The sequence below is a fragment of the Cucurbita moschata genome, unplaced genomic scaffold (assembly GCF_002738365.1).
Source record: "Cucurbita moschata cultivar Rifu unplaced genomic scaffold, Cmos_1.0 Cmo_Scf00016, whole genome shotgun sequence".
Lineage (NCBI taxonomy): Eukaryota > Viridiplantae > Streptophyta > Magnoliopsida > Cucurbitales > Cucurbitaceae > Cucurbita > Cucurbita moschata.
Window position 1 is genome coordinate 1,002,164 of NW_019268532.1, and position 13,065 is coordinate 1,015,228.

General features: G+C 34.9%; 2 protein-coding genes across 2 annotated transcripts; one reads left to right on the forward strand and one right to left on the reverse strand.

Moving 5' to 3' along the window:
* Window positions 1-575: 575 nt before the first annotated feature.
* LOC111454037 (kinesin-like protein KIN-4C) lies at window positions 576-5,952 on the forward strand. Its single transcript, XM_023095316.1, has 12 exons — window positions 576-885; window positions 1,508-1,621; window positions 1,696-1,812; window positions 1,911-1,991; window positions 2,217-2,288; window positions 2,393-2,486; window positions 2,574-2,605; window positions 3,568-3,641; window positions 4,347-4,409; window positions 4,514-4,655; window positions 4,964-5,275; window positions 5,362-5,952. Exons 1-12 carry the CDS (start codon window positions 751-753, stop codon window positions 5,368-5,370), a joined length of 1,245 nt encoding a protein of 414 aa, XP_022951084.1. The 5' UTR covers window positions 576-750; the 3' UTR covers window positions 5,371-5,952.
* A 701-nt stretch (window positions 5,953-6,653) lies between these two features.
* Window positions 6,654-10,830, reverse strand: LOC111454486 (argininosuccinate lyase, chloroplastic-like). Its single transcript, XM_023095977.1, has 6 exons — window positions 10,569-10,830; window positions 10,020-10,400; window positions 9,576-9,724; window positions 8,197-8,488; window positions 7,943-8,107; window positions 6,654-6,972 (listed from the first exon to the last, which is right to left on the reverse strand). The coding sequence occupies exons 1-6, from the start codon at window positions 10,800-10,802 to the stop codon at window positions 6,721-6,723; spliced, it is 1,473 nt and encodes a 490-aa protein (XP_022951745.1). The 5' UTR covers window positions 10,803-10,830; the 3' UTR covers window positions 6,654-6,720.
* Window positions 10,831-13,065: the final 2,235 nt, after the last annotated feature.

Genomic DNA, 13,065 nt, shown 5'->3' on the forward strand with positions numbered 1-13,065 from the left:
TGATTTTTTCCATAGGACCAACAAAATGGTGTCAATTTTGATTCGAGAGGAAATTGAAATGGATATTCGATAACGGAGTCAATTTTGATTGCTTGTGGATATTTGGTTGAGTGTTCCTTCCAAGCGTCCAACTAATGAAGCTTTTGCAGTAATGTAATTTAGGACCACGTTAATGTTACGCCTTAAAATAGGGCAACGGTCAACGTTGTCATTTCATTTTCTTCCCGTTGGAATTTTGTGGACGCTATAATTCCATGCCTATCTTCTTCTTTGGCTCTTTTCAATCACGGTTCGACCCGACATTTTCATAATTTTATAAAATTAAATGATTTATTATATATAATATTTCATTTATATTTAATGAGATTTTAAAATTCTGAATTATTTATTTATTTATTTTGTTTTAAATTTTTTATCCGGTCAATTTTAGTTGGCATAATTTAATAAATAAAACAATAATTCATCACTAAAATTGCTGGCGCGTGAGTGGGGACACACAAACTCTGACGTGGCAAAAATTGAATTTTGAGCCAATTTCCCTCCATCGCTAAATTCAACTGCTCTAACTCCAGAGTGATGAAAGGATCAGTGGAATGAAATCAAAATCCTCTCGATTCATCTTCAACCTCTCGACGGTGGACTCCGTAGCTAGTTAGGAGAGCGCCGATTAGCGCTGTCAGTCTCCATTTCTCGGTAATTTTTCAATCTCAGAGTGATATTTTGCCTTAAACAAGCTGCCGGCGGCAGAAAATGAGGAAGGCAAGCCGTCCAACGAAGCAAAAGGGAGAAGCCGATGCCTCGTCGTCCTCGGTCACATCGGCTACGGACAGTATAGACTACGAAAAGAGAATTCAAGAGCTCGAGCGTGAAAATAAAGCGTTTCAGGTTTTTAATTCTTCTTGTGCTGTAATCCACTCCGTTTGACCGCTCAGAAATTTGAGAGCAAACAATTGGATTGTGTTTCATTGTTTGATGTACAGAAACTCGGCAAGCTAGAGTAATGCGTAGTGAAATGAAAATATCGACTAAGTTTCTCCTCTTACTGATTTTTAGCGAATGATTTTATACAAAAAATCAGCGGTTCACTACTTTTAATAGATGAGGAAACTTTACAATGACATTACCATTGATCTCTCTGGAAGCTGTTAAAGTGAGATGATAGTCCAACGTCGTTCCTGTTCAGGATCTGAAATTCGATATTGCTTTTGTAACTCTAGTGCCACAAATTTCGATTTATCTATTTTGTTTGAATAATTTTGATTACTTGATCTACAGAATCTAGTGCTTCACTCAATGGGATTGAATTGATGAGAGCTTTTTGAGCAGAACATCATTCTACACCTGCACAAGAAAAAAAAATGATAGGAGAAGAGTATATGTTAGCATATTTTGACATCAATTTTTGGTTCTGAGAGAGAATGTGGTTGTTGTTCATTTCTAGAATTTATTTTTGCAACCGATTACACGGTCATTGCTTTCTCACTTTTCTGCATCTGACAATTGGCAGAAAGAAATTAAAGATCTAAAAGTCAGATTAGAAATTGCTTCATCAAGCGCTGCGAATAGTGCTAAAAAACTCAGAGAAGGTTATATTCAGAAGTTGGATGTTCTTGAAGATCAGGTGCAACGTGTTTTTTTTTTTTGTCACATGTTGATTATCATGCAATTAACCAGTCCCATATTAAACTCTCGCAGGTCACAGAATTGAAGAAGAAACTAGATGTTCAGTCTCAGCTTTCAACCAGAAGGCCAAAAGGTGATGGAGCAACTAAACAGACAGATTTTGAGATCATGAGTTTGAAGGCTCAGAAGGTAAAATATTGCTGCACAGTATATTATTCATGCTTATGTGAAACTCTTCTATTGTTCTCTTCGTCTACGTCCATTGCCAACAGAAAATTTTCATTTAGGTTCAACTACAATGCAAGATGAAGCTAGAGTCTGTGCAGTTCAGATTATGTAAAGGTTCATTGGAGAAGGAAGTTCTTCAGGTATGTTAAATACATATTATATCACCATCACTGTTCATCTTGTAATCCTGACTGCTGCTCTAAATAATTTAGTATTGATATTATATGTGGTTTGAAAATTCACATTTAGATGTTTGGATTATGGATTTTATCTCTGTTATTGACATCCATATATCATTTTTCCCATAGACCGACTGTTTGTAGCTTAATTTATTTTTTGAACAATGTTTTTCAATGTGCTATCAGCTCAAGAGAGAGAATAGAAGAAATGAGCATGAAATGAATAAGCTCCGAACTTCAAACCAAAGACTAAAGATGGTGAGTCATATTCTTTTGGAGCCGATCTATTGTGTTTCTCAACTTCTATTTTAATTTTTATAGAACGGTTTCATGTTAAATGTTTTGTAATTTTCTTTCTTGAGGTTCTGCAACGGAAGACCGAGGAAGCTTCTGAAATTACAAAAAAGATGAGAAACCTTTTGGAATCTCGAAGAACTTCTGCTCAAAGAAGAACAGGTTAAGAACCAACGTTCTCATCATCAAGTTTGTTTTCTACTTAACCGTATTCACTTCTTTTTCTCCCTTTTGGAGTATCATATGCAGGTGCCAGACAGGAAAATGTTACTTCTAGTCAGGTAATTCGTGGAATTTCAGCTTGATGTTTGCATGTCTATATATGCCTCAATCAGCTAGCGATTGTGGGTGGATTAACTTGTCATATCACTGCGGTTGTACATCGTATAATCATGTTTGTTGGTGCATATCTGCAAACGAATTAATTTTTTGGTTGTAACTGTGAAGTCTTTCTCTAACAATATCTTAGTTCCAGTTTTTTTTTTTTTTTTTTTTTTTTTTTTTTTTTGCATACCATTGTAGGCTTTGTTTTATTCTTCAAATCTTCGTGTTGGTATTGTATTTATAATTGGCATTAAGAAAATCTTCTGTTGGTGATCGCATTTCAGAATTATCATGAATTACTTAACAGTTCCTGGTTTTGTTTGAAGTTGCGTCTGTTGTGGTATTCTTAGAACTTAAAGAGGCTTCCCTTTTTAATCTGCCGTAACGTGAGACTAAAATTAAGTAAAACGACGCATGTTAAACATTTAGGTTAGTGGATACAACATTGACAACTTTTATTGAAATGGGCAGTACACTTTAAGCTTCCAGCTGCACATCTCGGCATTACCTCTAGGAACTTTTGGTCTGAGTAGAAAAGCAGTTCTTACTCGTGCACTCCTGCATATGAATGTGTATTGCTTATGATATATGTATATCAAAATTCATTTGGATTTAAAGCGTATAACAAGTGCTTTATGCTGGCTGTGACTCATGAGTTATGACTTATGACCAAAAGTTCTAAGAGTCCTGAATTTCGTGCATATGTGATCCCTGAAGATGTTCCCAACAAGATTTTTCTAGTGACTGAAGCGTTTTCTTTTTTGTGCTTTTTGACAGTATACTCTTCCATAAAAAAAAAAAAAGCTTTAAGCACAAATGAATTATATATTATCCATGTGGATGTAAAGAAAGAGATTGGATAAATAAATCACGACTGCATCTTTGGTGATTTTTGTTTAACTGCAAAATTTTCGTGCAGTCTGTTGAGAATGAATTCGAAGTCACAGCAAGCTTACATGAGCTGTGTTCCCAGTATGAGCATCAAATAGAAGAGTGAGTATTTGATGCTTTCTTTCCTTTAAAAATGTCACCACCCTTACTGTTCAATCCAAAATTCTACTTCTATTAGAATTGGTTCTTGTGCTTGGTTCAATCCATCGTTAATTTCACATGTGACCATTGAATGGTTGGGCTAGGCATGTTTCTTTTAAATTCATCTATATGTGAATTAAAAATTTCTTTTGGACTGTAAGATGTCTGTGACTTGATATTGAGTCCAGTGATTCTTTAAATGAATAAAAACTATAGTGAAAATTAAATTGGCTTTCGTTTATTCTTGCTTGGTCGACTAGATGGTGAAGCAGAAACGCGGTCCTTGATTGCAGATGAAAAATTGATTGCATCGACATGTTTAATTCTTGTTGCAGCTTGAAATAATTCTTTACTTACTTTATTTGTTTATTTGTTCTGAATGAATTTTGGCCGAGTTAACGTTCTCATTTTATGAGAGTAACTTACACAACTCATGGAATTAAAATGTTACAAGAATTTTGTTTGGTGCTGCTAGACATGCTTGGAGCTTCTGGCCATTTGGCTTATGAAGTAAAAATAAATAAATCGTTTGTCTTCCTTATGCACTGGCATCCTCATTATTAAAATGTGGCATTTGCCTTTTGTACTTAATCAATGACTGCAAAGTTTAATTACCTGCCTACAACTTGATTTTTGATGTTTATATTCACAATTTTCTGTGGTTAGGAAGGATAAGGAAATTGCAAAACTCCAGGAAGAAGCAGATGCCTTAAAGCAAGAAAAAACAGGGTAAATGTTTTGAAATGTTGTGAGGTTGAGGCAGTTCTAGTAGGACTACTACTGTTTTTCACTTCTCCAGAACTTCATTCACCTTTTGATTCCTGCCTTTTCAGGTACCAATCATTGGAGACTGATAACGTATTGGGAAACAATCAAGATGTGGCTGAACTAAAGGAACAGATGGTCATATTAAGTGGCTTGGTTAACCAAATGCGAATCCAGAAGTTCAATCATACTCAAAAGGGTGAATCAAAGGTCAGTGCATTTGGCTTGTAGGCTGCCATTTTCTTGAGCTTGATAGCTTCCTTACCCATCTCATGTGAACACCGTTAGTAACCACGAATCTCTACCATAGTATGATATTGTCCACTTTTGAGTATAAGTTCTCATTGATTTGCTTTAGGCTTCCCAAAAGGCCTCATACCAATGGAGATGTATTCCTTACTTATAAACCATGATCGTCCTCTAAATTAGCCAACGTGGACTCACACAACTGAGACTTCTAAGCATAAAACATGATATGAATTCTATGAAGCTGAACTGATCATATAGTTTTATGTTAGGATGATTCCGGTCCATCCTCTGCCAGCAATGGGAGTATTAATCTATTCGAGCAGTTCTCTATAGCTGGAGAAGAACATCGGCACGGTTTTAACGTGGCGACGAAGAGAGCTGTAAAAGCAGAATGCTGCTCTTGCAGCAAGAAATCACTGTGCAAGACAACGAAGTGCAAATGCCGATCAACCGGAAGCAGCTGTGGGTCATCATGTGGATGTGCGCATGGAAAGTGCAGCAACAGAGATGAGAAACCAAGTGAGATGGTCGATGAATTTGGGCCACAAATGAATCCTTTATCTGACATAAAAAATTTACTGGTAAGTTATGGCTTTTATAACTAAATTATTTGAACACATCCTAATTTTTCTTCTATCTTTATTAACAACAAATTTGAACTCTGCAGATCAATTAGACGTAATGTTACTTGCCAATGAACATAGGCAGGGCGAATGGCTACATTTGAGTTTCCTGCTGCCGAGCTGATCCGCCCATCCACCTTAAAACACTGCACAAATGGCCTAATTTGGAGTTTTACCGCTAATACTAAAAAATGAGGACCTACTGATTTTCCTCGCCCTCTACTTGAGCCAGAACTGTCTCAGATTGATGAAATGATATCATTTGATGCAAATTGCTGCTATTAGCGTTGATTTTTTTACCCTTTAACTTCGGTCAATTCTTTTAATTGGACACGAAATGTTGTATTCAGCTCTCTCAACTTGTTATTTAAATTTTCATCGGACATTGTTACAGGGGAGGAGGCAGAAACTTGGTCAAGGATAGAGCATCCTTTGCTTGAATGAGATTCTGCTTCGGACCCCTACATTCTGGTCAGAGATGTATTCTTTTCGTGCTGTTATTCTTTTCATTTGTTATATGATCTTCATCCAATAGGATATTGGCTGTTACTTACTTAATAGGTGACAATTTGAAATGTTTAGGTATCTAAAATAGCCTTACTAAACATTTGATTTTATATCGTATTTGTTATTTTGTATTTATCAAGTCTTTTCTACTTTTTAGGGTCTAAAAAGTCATTGATTTGATTTGTTCGGCATTTTAATATTTATAGATATATTAGACATAAAAGTAAAAATGTTTGAATTAGGTTAGATACAAATTTGAAAGTTTGATGATCTATTAAATGTTTAAATTTGAAAGTTTAAAGATCTATTAAATGTTTAATTTTTTATAAATGTGTGAAAACTTCCCCCTTTTAACACATTTTAAAACCTTGAGAGAGAACTCGAAAGGAAAGGTCTAAAGAGCGTAAGAAATTACGACTCTCCACAATGGTATGATATTGTCTACTTTGAACATAAGCTCTCATAGCTTTGTTTTGGGTTTCCCAAAAAGCCTCATATCAATGAAGTTAGTATTCCTCACTTATAAACTCATGATCTTCCATTAAATTAACAAACGTGGCACTTACTCTTGCTAAATTAACCAATGTGGGACTCACTTCCAATAATCCTCGACAAAGAGGACAATATCTGCTAGCAAGAAGCTAGCTTGGACTGTTACAAATGGTATTAGAGCCAGACATCGATATGACAGCGAGAACACGGACCATCTTTGGGAGATGGATTGTGAGATCCCATCGGTTACGTAGGAGAACAAAATCCCTTCCTAACAAACGCATTTTAAAACCGAATGCTTAAAGAAGACAATATCTATTAGTGCTGGACTTAGAAAGATACGGAATAAAGAATAAATTCAGAAATCTAAAGTAAAAGGACGTTGGGCTTATCGAACCTAATTTCTACTGACCAGTGCCAAGTTTCTGGATCCAATATTGGAGTTGACCGGCAACACATTCCGATCCCGTGGAGCCATAAGACGAAAATTTGCTAACTGCATTTTCTACTCCAAGAAATTCGTAAACGTCGTCGCCAAAGATCGGACTCAACATTCGCAGATCATTGAGACTCAGGTCCTTCAGCTGGCAGTTCTTTCCAAGACACATTGTTACACACTTGCCTACAATATCATGAGATGTTCTGAAAGGGACTCCCTGTTTAAGAAGATGGATGAAATCAGAGACTTAGAATCACTTCTAAAATTTGAAAAGGACCCATCTTCTAAAATAATTGAAATTGTTCTTTTTTTCTTGTCGAGTAACGAATTAAGCCTCTAGGAATATTTGCTTTTGCCAATCCCCTAAAAGAAAATTGTTCTAAACAGCAGTTTTCGAAACAAATGTAAGTAACTGTTTTGGTATCAAAGAAAGCTCACTGTTGCAACATTGGGGTCCTTGAAAGAATCTTTTAATCAAAACATGCCATGTGTTGAATCTATGTTCGTTTCTTGAATTTTAATAACATGAGTAATTTTTTTTGTAGATGAAAATACTTAAAGGTTTATTTTCATGGTGGCTAATTATGATTATGTATACATTATAATTATAGTCATAAACTATAGAAGTTACAACTCTTGAAATGTCTCAGTAAAGTTAAAAAGTTTTCATTATGGGATATATAAACTATGTATATTATATTTGTTAGGGAGACTTGAAAAATGTAGTAAAAGTAGCATTTGTACTTCCCTTAAGTTTCTTTGCAAATCATTCAAGCTTGACATGATCAATTTTGTAGAGTGATTCAAATCTCAAACAAGTATTTTTGCCTTGAGATATTGGATCAATAAGATAATCTGAATTTTACTTTCCCTTTGAGCTATTCTTTATGATTAGGGCTAAGTGTTCTTACCTTTTCTTTGTTCTATTTAGTTTAGTGGCATATTTAGAATCATTCCAGTTAGACATGATCGATCTTACTTGTGGAATGATTCGAATCTCAAACAAGTGTTCTTGCTTTGAGATATTCGATTAACAAGGTAATCCGAATCTTACTGATTCTTTATCAGACAAGTATTCACATTTGTCGTCCGGTAGTGTTAAGCCATTTCTCTATAATAGTGTTAACATTTGCCAAGTGCTCTTCTAACAAAGATGAGTAAAAGACAGTATATATATATATACTATCCTTATGCACGAGATAGTCTGCAAGTGTGGTTGCGTCAAGATGACCAAGAGGCAACGCCTTCTTTATTCTGTCCTGATTGAAACTGATGTTCCGAGCAAACTCAGCTGAAACCTCAAGCATCCCTAAAACTGTCCTAACACTATCAAACACAGGCTCCTTGTCTTCCTGTCTCAGCACGAACAACTTAATAACACGAAAAGAACGTGAAAGAAAGCCTTCTGAAAAGGAAATTTGAATTGTCAAGAAATTCAAACCTGCAGATCGCGGTTGTATGCAAGAGGAAGACCCTTGCACAATGTTAAAAGGGTTACTAAATCGCCTACGACTCTAGCCGACTTTCCACGAACGAGTTCCATTGGATCCGGGTTTTTCTTTTGGGGCATTATGCTACTTCCAGTTGAAACAGAGTCATTAGGTGCGATGAATCCAAACTCCTCTGAGGCCCACAGTACCCATTCTTCTCCCAGACGAGAAAGATGGATGGCTGTAATTGAATTGGCAGAAAGAAACTCCATTGCAAAATCCCGATCTGAAACAGCATCGATACTATCTCGAACGATGAAATTTACATGTCAGATAGAAAAATATGAAGAACTGCAGAAATCTTGTATGAAATTTACATGTCAGATAGAAAAATATGAAGAACTGCAGAAATCTTGTAACGACCCAAGTCCACCGCTAGCAGATATTGTCTTCTTTGGATTTTCCGTTTTGGGCTTCCCCTCAAGGCTTTAAAACGCGTCTCCTAGGGGAAGGTTTCCACACCCTTATCAAGGGTGTTTTGTTCTCCTCCCCAACCAATGTGGGACATCACAATCCACCCCCCCTTCGGGGCCTAGCATCCTTGCCAGTACTCTTTCCTTTCTCCAATCGATGAGGGACCGACCAAATCCACCCCCCTTTGGGGCCAGCGTCCTTACTGGCACACCACCCCGTGTTTACCCTCCTTAGGGGAACAGCGAGAAGGCTGGCACATCGTTCGGTGTTTGGCTCTGATACCATTTGTAACGACCCAGGTTCACTGCTAGCAGATAAAGCCTAAAGTGGACAATATCTACTAGCAAGGACCTCGTTCGTTACAAGTCTAACCTCACATCTAATCTTTGGGAGGAGTCCCATCTGGGCTAATTTTGGGAACGGTCATGGGAAACCCAAAGCAAAGCCATGAGAGCTTATGCAACAATATCATACCATTATAGAGAGTTGTGATTGCTAACATGGTATTAGAGTCATGCCCTAAACTTAACCATGTCAAAAGAGTCCTCAAGTGTCGAACAAAGAAGTTGTGAGTGTTGAAGAAGTAGTCAAAAGTGACTAAGTGTCGAACAAATGGTGTACTTTGTTCAAGGTCTCCAGATAAAGGAATCGAGCCTCGATCAAATAGAGACTGTTTGAAGGCTCCATAGACCTTAAGGGAGACTTTATCGTGTACTTTGTTTGAGGGAGGACTGTTGGAGGGAATCCCACGTCGGATAATTTAGGGAATGGTGCCATTGGTATGAGGTTTTTTGGGTAACATCATACCATTGTGAGATGCTTAATCCCTAACAGAGTCCTCCGGCAAACATGGATATTCCAGCCATCAACATCACCGCCATGAACAACTTTACAAGTAAGATGCTAGACAACTGACCTGTTTCTCAAAGGAGATGAGAATCCTAAAGCGTTCGAAGTCATGAATCGATCAATTGGGAGGCCAGTACCAGCCAATGCACAAGCTCCTAAGGGGCAGAAATTCAGTCTAGATCTGCAGTCCAGCAATCGACCAGAATCCCGATCAAGCTACAAAACGTGAAATGACATTTGTAGATCCAGAATCAGATTTCTGTAGAGTTTATTAAAAGTGAAATACAAGCATAATCTCCAATCCTAATTCCGGCTTAGTTCCTTAAGATTAGGAAAATGATAAACCATGAAGCAAATTTGAAATCAATAGTTCTATAAAGTTCTATAAGTAACCATCACATCGCGAGGGAAGATCGAAACCATGCAGCTAACGATACCAGCAGCAAAGCAACCATTGATTTTAGGATTTCAGCCATAACTTAAGACGCTGAGCTAAAGTACTGTTGAATACCTGCTCAACGAATGCCAAGAGAAGATGCTGAAGTAGGACGGGCTGTGCTCTCTGCAAATGTGTATAACCTGGAACAATAGTTCCTGCATTCTTAATTGCCAAATCCACCATCGCAATCTGAAGATCTTTGATCCTCTCGACAATGGAGTCGATGGCATCGCGGCACCACAAGCGAAAATCTGTCGCGACTTGGTCGTTGCGGCTCCGAGCAGTATGAAGTTTCTTGGCAGGTTCGCCAATCAAATCAGTAAGCGCAGCTTCAATGTTCATGTGAACATCTTCCCTATCAGCTCTCCAGACGAACTCGCCATTTTGAATACGCCTCTCGATCGCATCAAGACCTGTTAGAATACTGTCTTCGTCACCGACGCTTATCAATCCCTGCAACCAAAACCACAAACCATTATCATGAATGCGCAGCGCATTATCGTTATTCAGTCCTGTTAGGGTAGAACAAACGCCACAAATAAACACTAAACATTCCGTCGCAGAAACAAAACAGAATCGAGCTTCACAGAAACTACAAAATGAAAATAAGAAGTAACAGACCTGCTTGGCGAGCATCGATGCATGAGCACGACTCCCGCGGATATCATGCTTGTAAAGGTCCTTATCAAAAGAAATCGACTCTGTAAAGCGTTCGACGGCATCTGTGACGCTCTCCTGGAAGCGGCCGCCCCAAAGCTTAATTTCCTTGGCCTCAAGCTCCATAGAATCGGAGGATCCGGGCAACGATGTTGCTCCGTTAGCCTCAGTGATTAACCGAACATCGAGGTTTGCCATGTCTATGCGAAATGAGCACAGAAACAATTAGGAGCGACAGGCTTTTATACAGGTGGCGGCTCTCTGACACTCGGTCAGACGGTGCTCAGTAGCGGGACCTCCTACCTTTTTAATCCTCACTCTCCTAACTTTTGAAAATTATATAAATTTTATAAATCACCTCTTTATTAAAATTATTTAATGTTCGAAATAGAATTGGAATGGAAGAAGTGAATTCTCGTAAGCTTTAAATATGATATAGACCATTAATTAATACTGACAAACAAATAAAATATAAATTAATTAAATATTAAAAATAAAATAAAATATACTATAAAATAATATTAAGATATAATATCTAAAATATATTCAATAAATAATATATTCTCCCAATATTATTTTTCAACATTTTTATCTAATTAAATATAATACATAAGTATTTCCAATTTATATAATATAGATAACAGGACAGAAAAATGCAAGAATGTTGAATTTTGTAGGGATGACTACACGTATATAATACAGTAAGAGAGAATACAGAGACTATAGAAAGTACATTATATTTATAGATATAATTCTTACTATAAAATAACTATTTACCATATATATGGTAAATAACTTTTGACTATATCTATTTTACAATTTACTTTATCATGTAATTAATAGTTGATGATTTTTTTTAAGAAAAAGAAAGCTATAGTCACTCTGTTGAATGAAATTCCGCTTAAGCTAATTTAGGGAATGATCATGAATTTATAATAAATCAATACTCAAGTCATCAGAGTTTATGCTCAAACTAGACAATATCATACATTTAGAGAGTCGTATCCAACTAACATATTTAAATTTTATTTTATTTTTATTAAAAACATTAAAACATGGACACTCAGACCTATCGAGGTCGAATGAAAAACCTATTTTAAATTATTTCATGTTATCTTTATTTAAAATATTATATTTATTAATATGGTTGAAATTCTTTTTAAAAAATGTATGTCTAGTGTACCATTACTTTCCATTTTTTTTATACCTATTATTAAATAAATTATAAACTTTGGAATAGAAAAACTATCCGAATATTAACTAAAAAGACGACGATTCCATTTTTAAAATTTGTATTTATTTATTGAATAAGCGTGATTCTAATATGATATAAGATTTTAATCGATTCCTTAAAAGATAAGGTACTAAACGCTCTAGAGTTAGCCATCTTTCATTTCGAGACATTGAAACCGTGCATCCAACTAAAGAATTCTATCATGAAGTTAGCCTTTGCGATTCATCATTCGCACGTCCCGTGTGAAAATTTTGAAATTTTTATAAAAATTAATAATTTTATAATTATTTAAAATGTTTATTTCCCGAATTGACCCGAAAGTGCTTACTCAGAAAACAGAGCACATGGACATAATTTTTTTTAAAGCATAAATAATAAAAGGGATATTATTATTATTATTATTATTATTATAAATATTTTTTAAAAAATAGATACAAAATTCAAAGTGCAATTACTTTAGCCTACTTTTAAAAGCCAATTCAATATTCTTTTATAAAAGAAAAAATGGTTGAAAATAAAGCTAATCTATTGGTTGAAAATAATAGTAATAAAATATTTATTTTTCAAAAAATAATTAAAATTATGTCTAGATTCTTTCTAATCTCAAATATAAATTTTGTAAATAGGGTTTTTATATATCTATTTAATAATAATTTTAAAAATTAATAACCGTTCAACGTGTTAATATATTTATAGCTGATGAAACAAAATTAAGTATTAATAAGTTATGATTTTTTTTGTTATAATAATTATAATATTAGTATTTTATTTTAATAAAAATAAATTGAGTTTATAATCTAAAATACTATATTTTTTAATTTTTTTAAATTTTGATTTAATTTTGCTTTTCAAAATTCATAATTTACAATTATTTGGATCATTTGTCAACCCTATATTAACTCATTCCAAATAATTGAATAAAATATATATTTAATGTTTAATTTTTATTTGTGTAAAATAAATTTTAAAAGTAGTAATTTAAAATTCAATTCTATAATTAATGGATCATTTAATATTTGAAAATTATTGAATATATTAAGTAGCTGTATTTTTATTTATTAAATACAAAATTAAAATTTTTATATTTATGTTAGAAATTTAAATGATAATATGAGTTTAATTTAAATAAAAGTATATATTAACGTGTCACCGTTTGATTGGTCAATAGTAATGGGCCCTCGTTCAATGATTAAGAAACTAATAATAGGGAGAGTGGGCCCACCATTT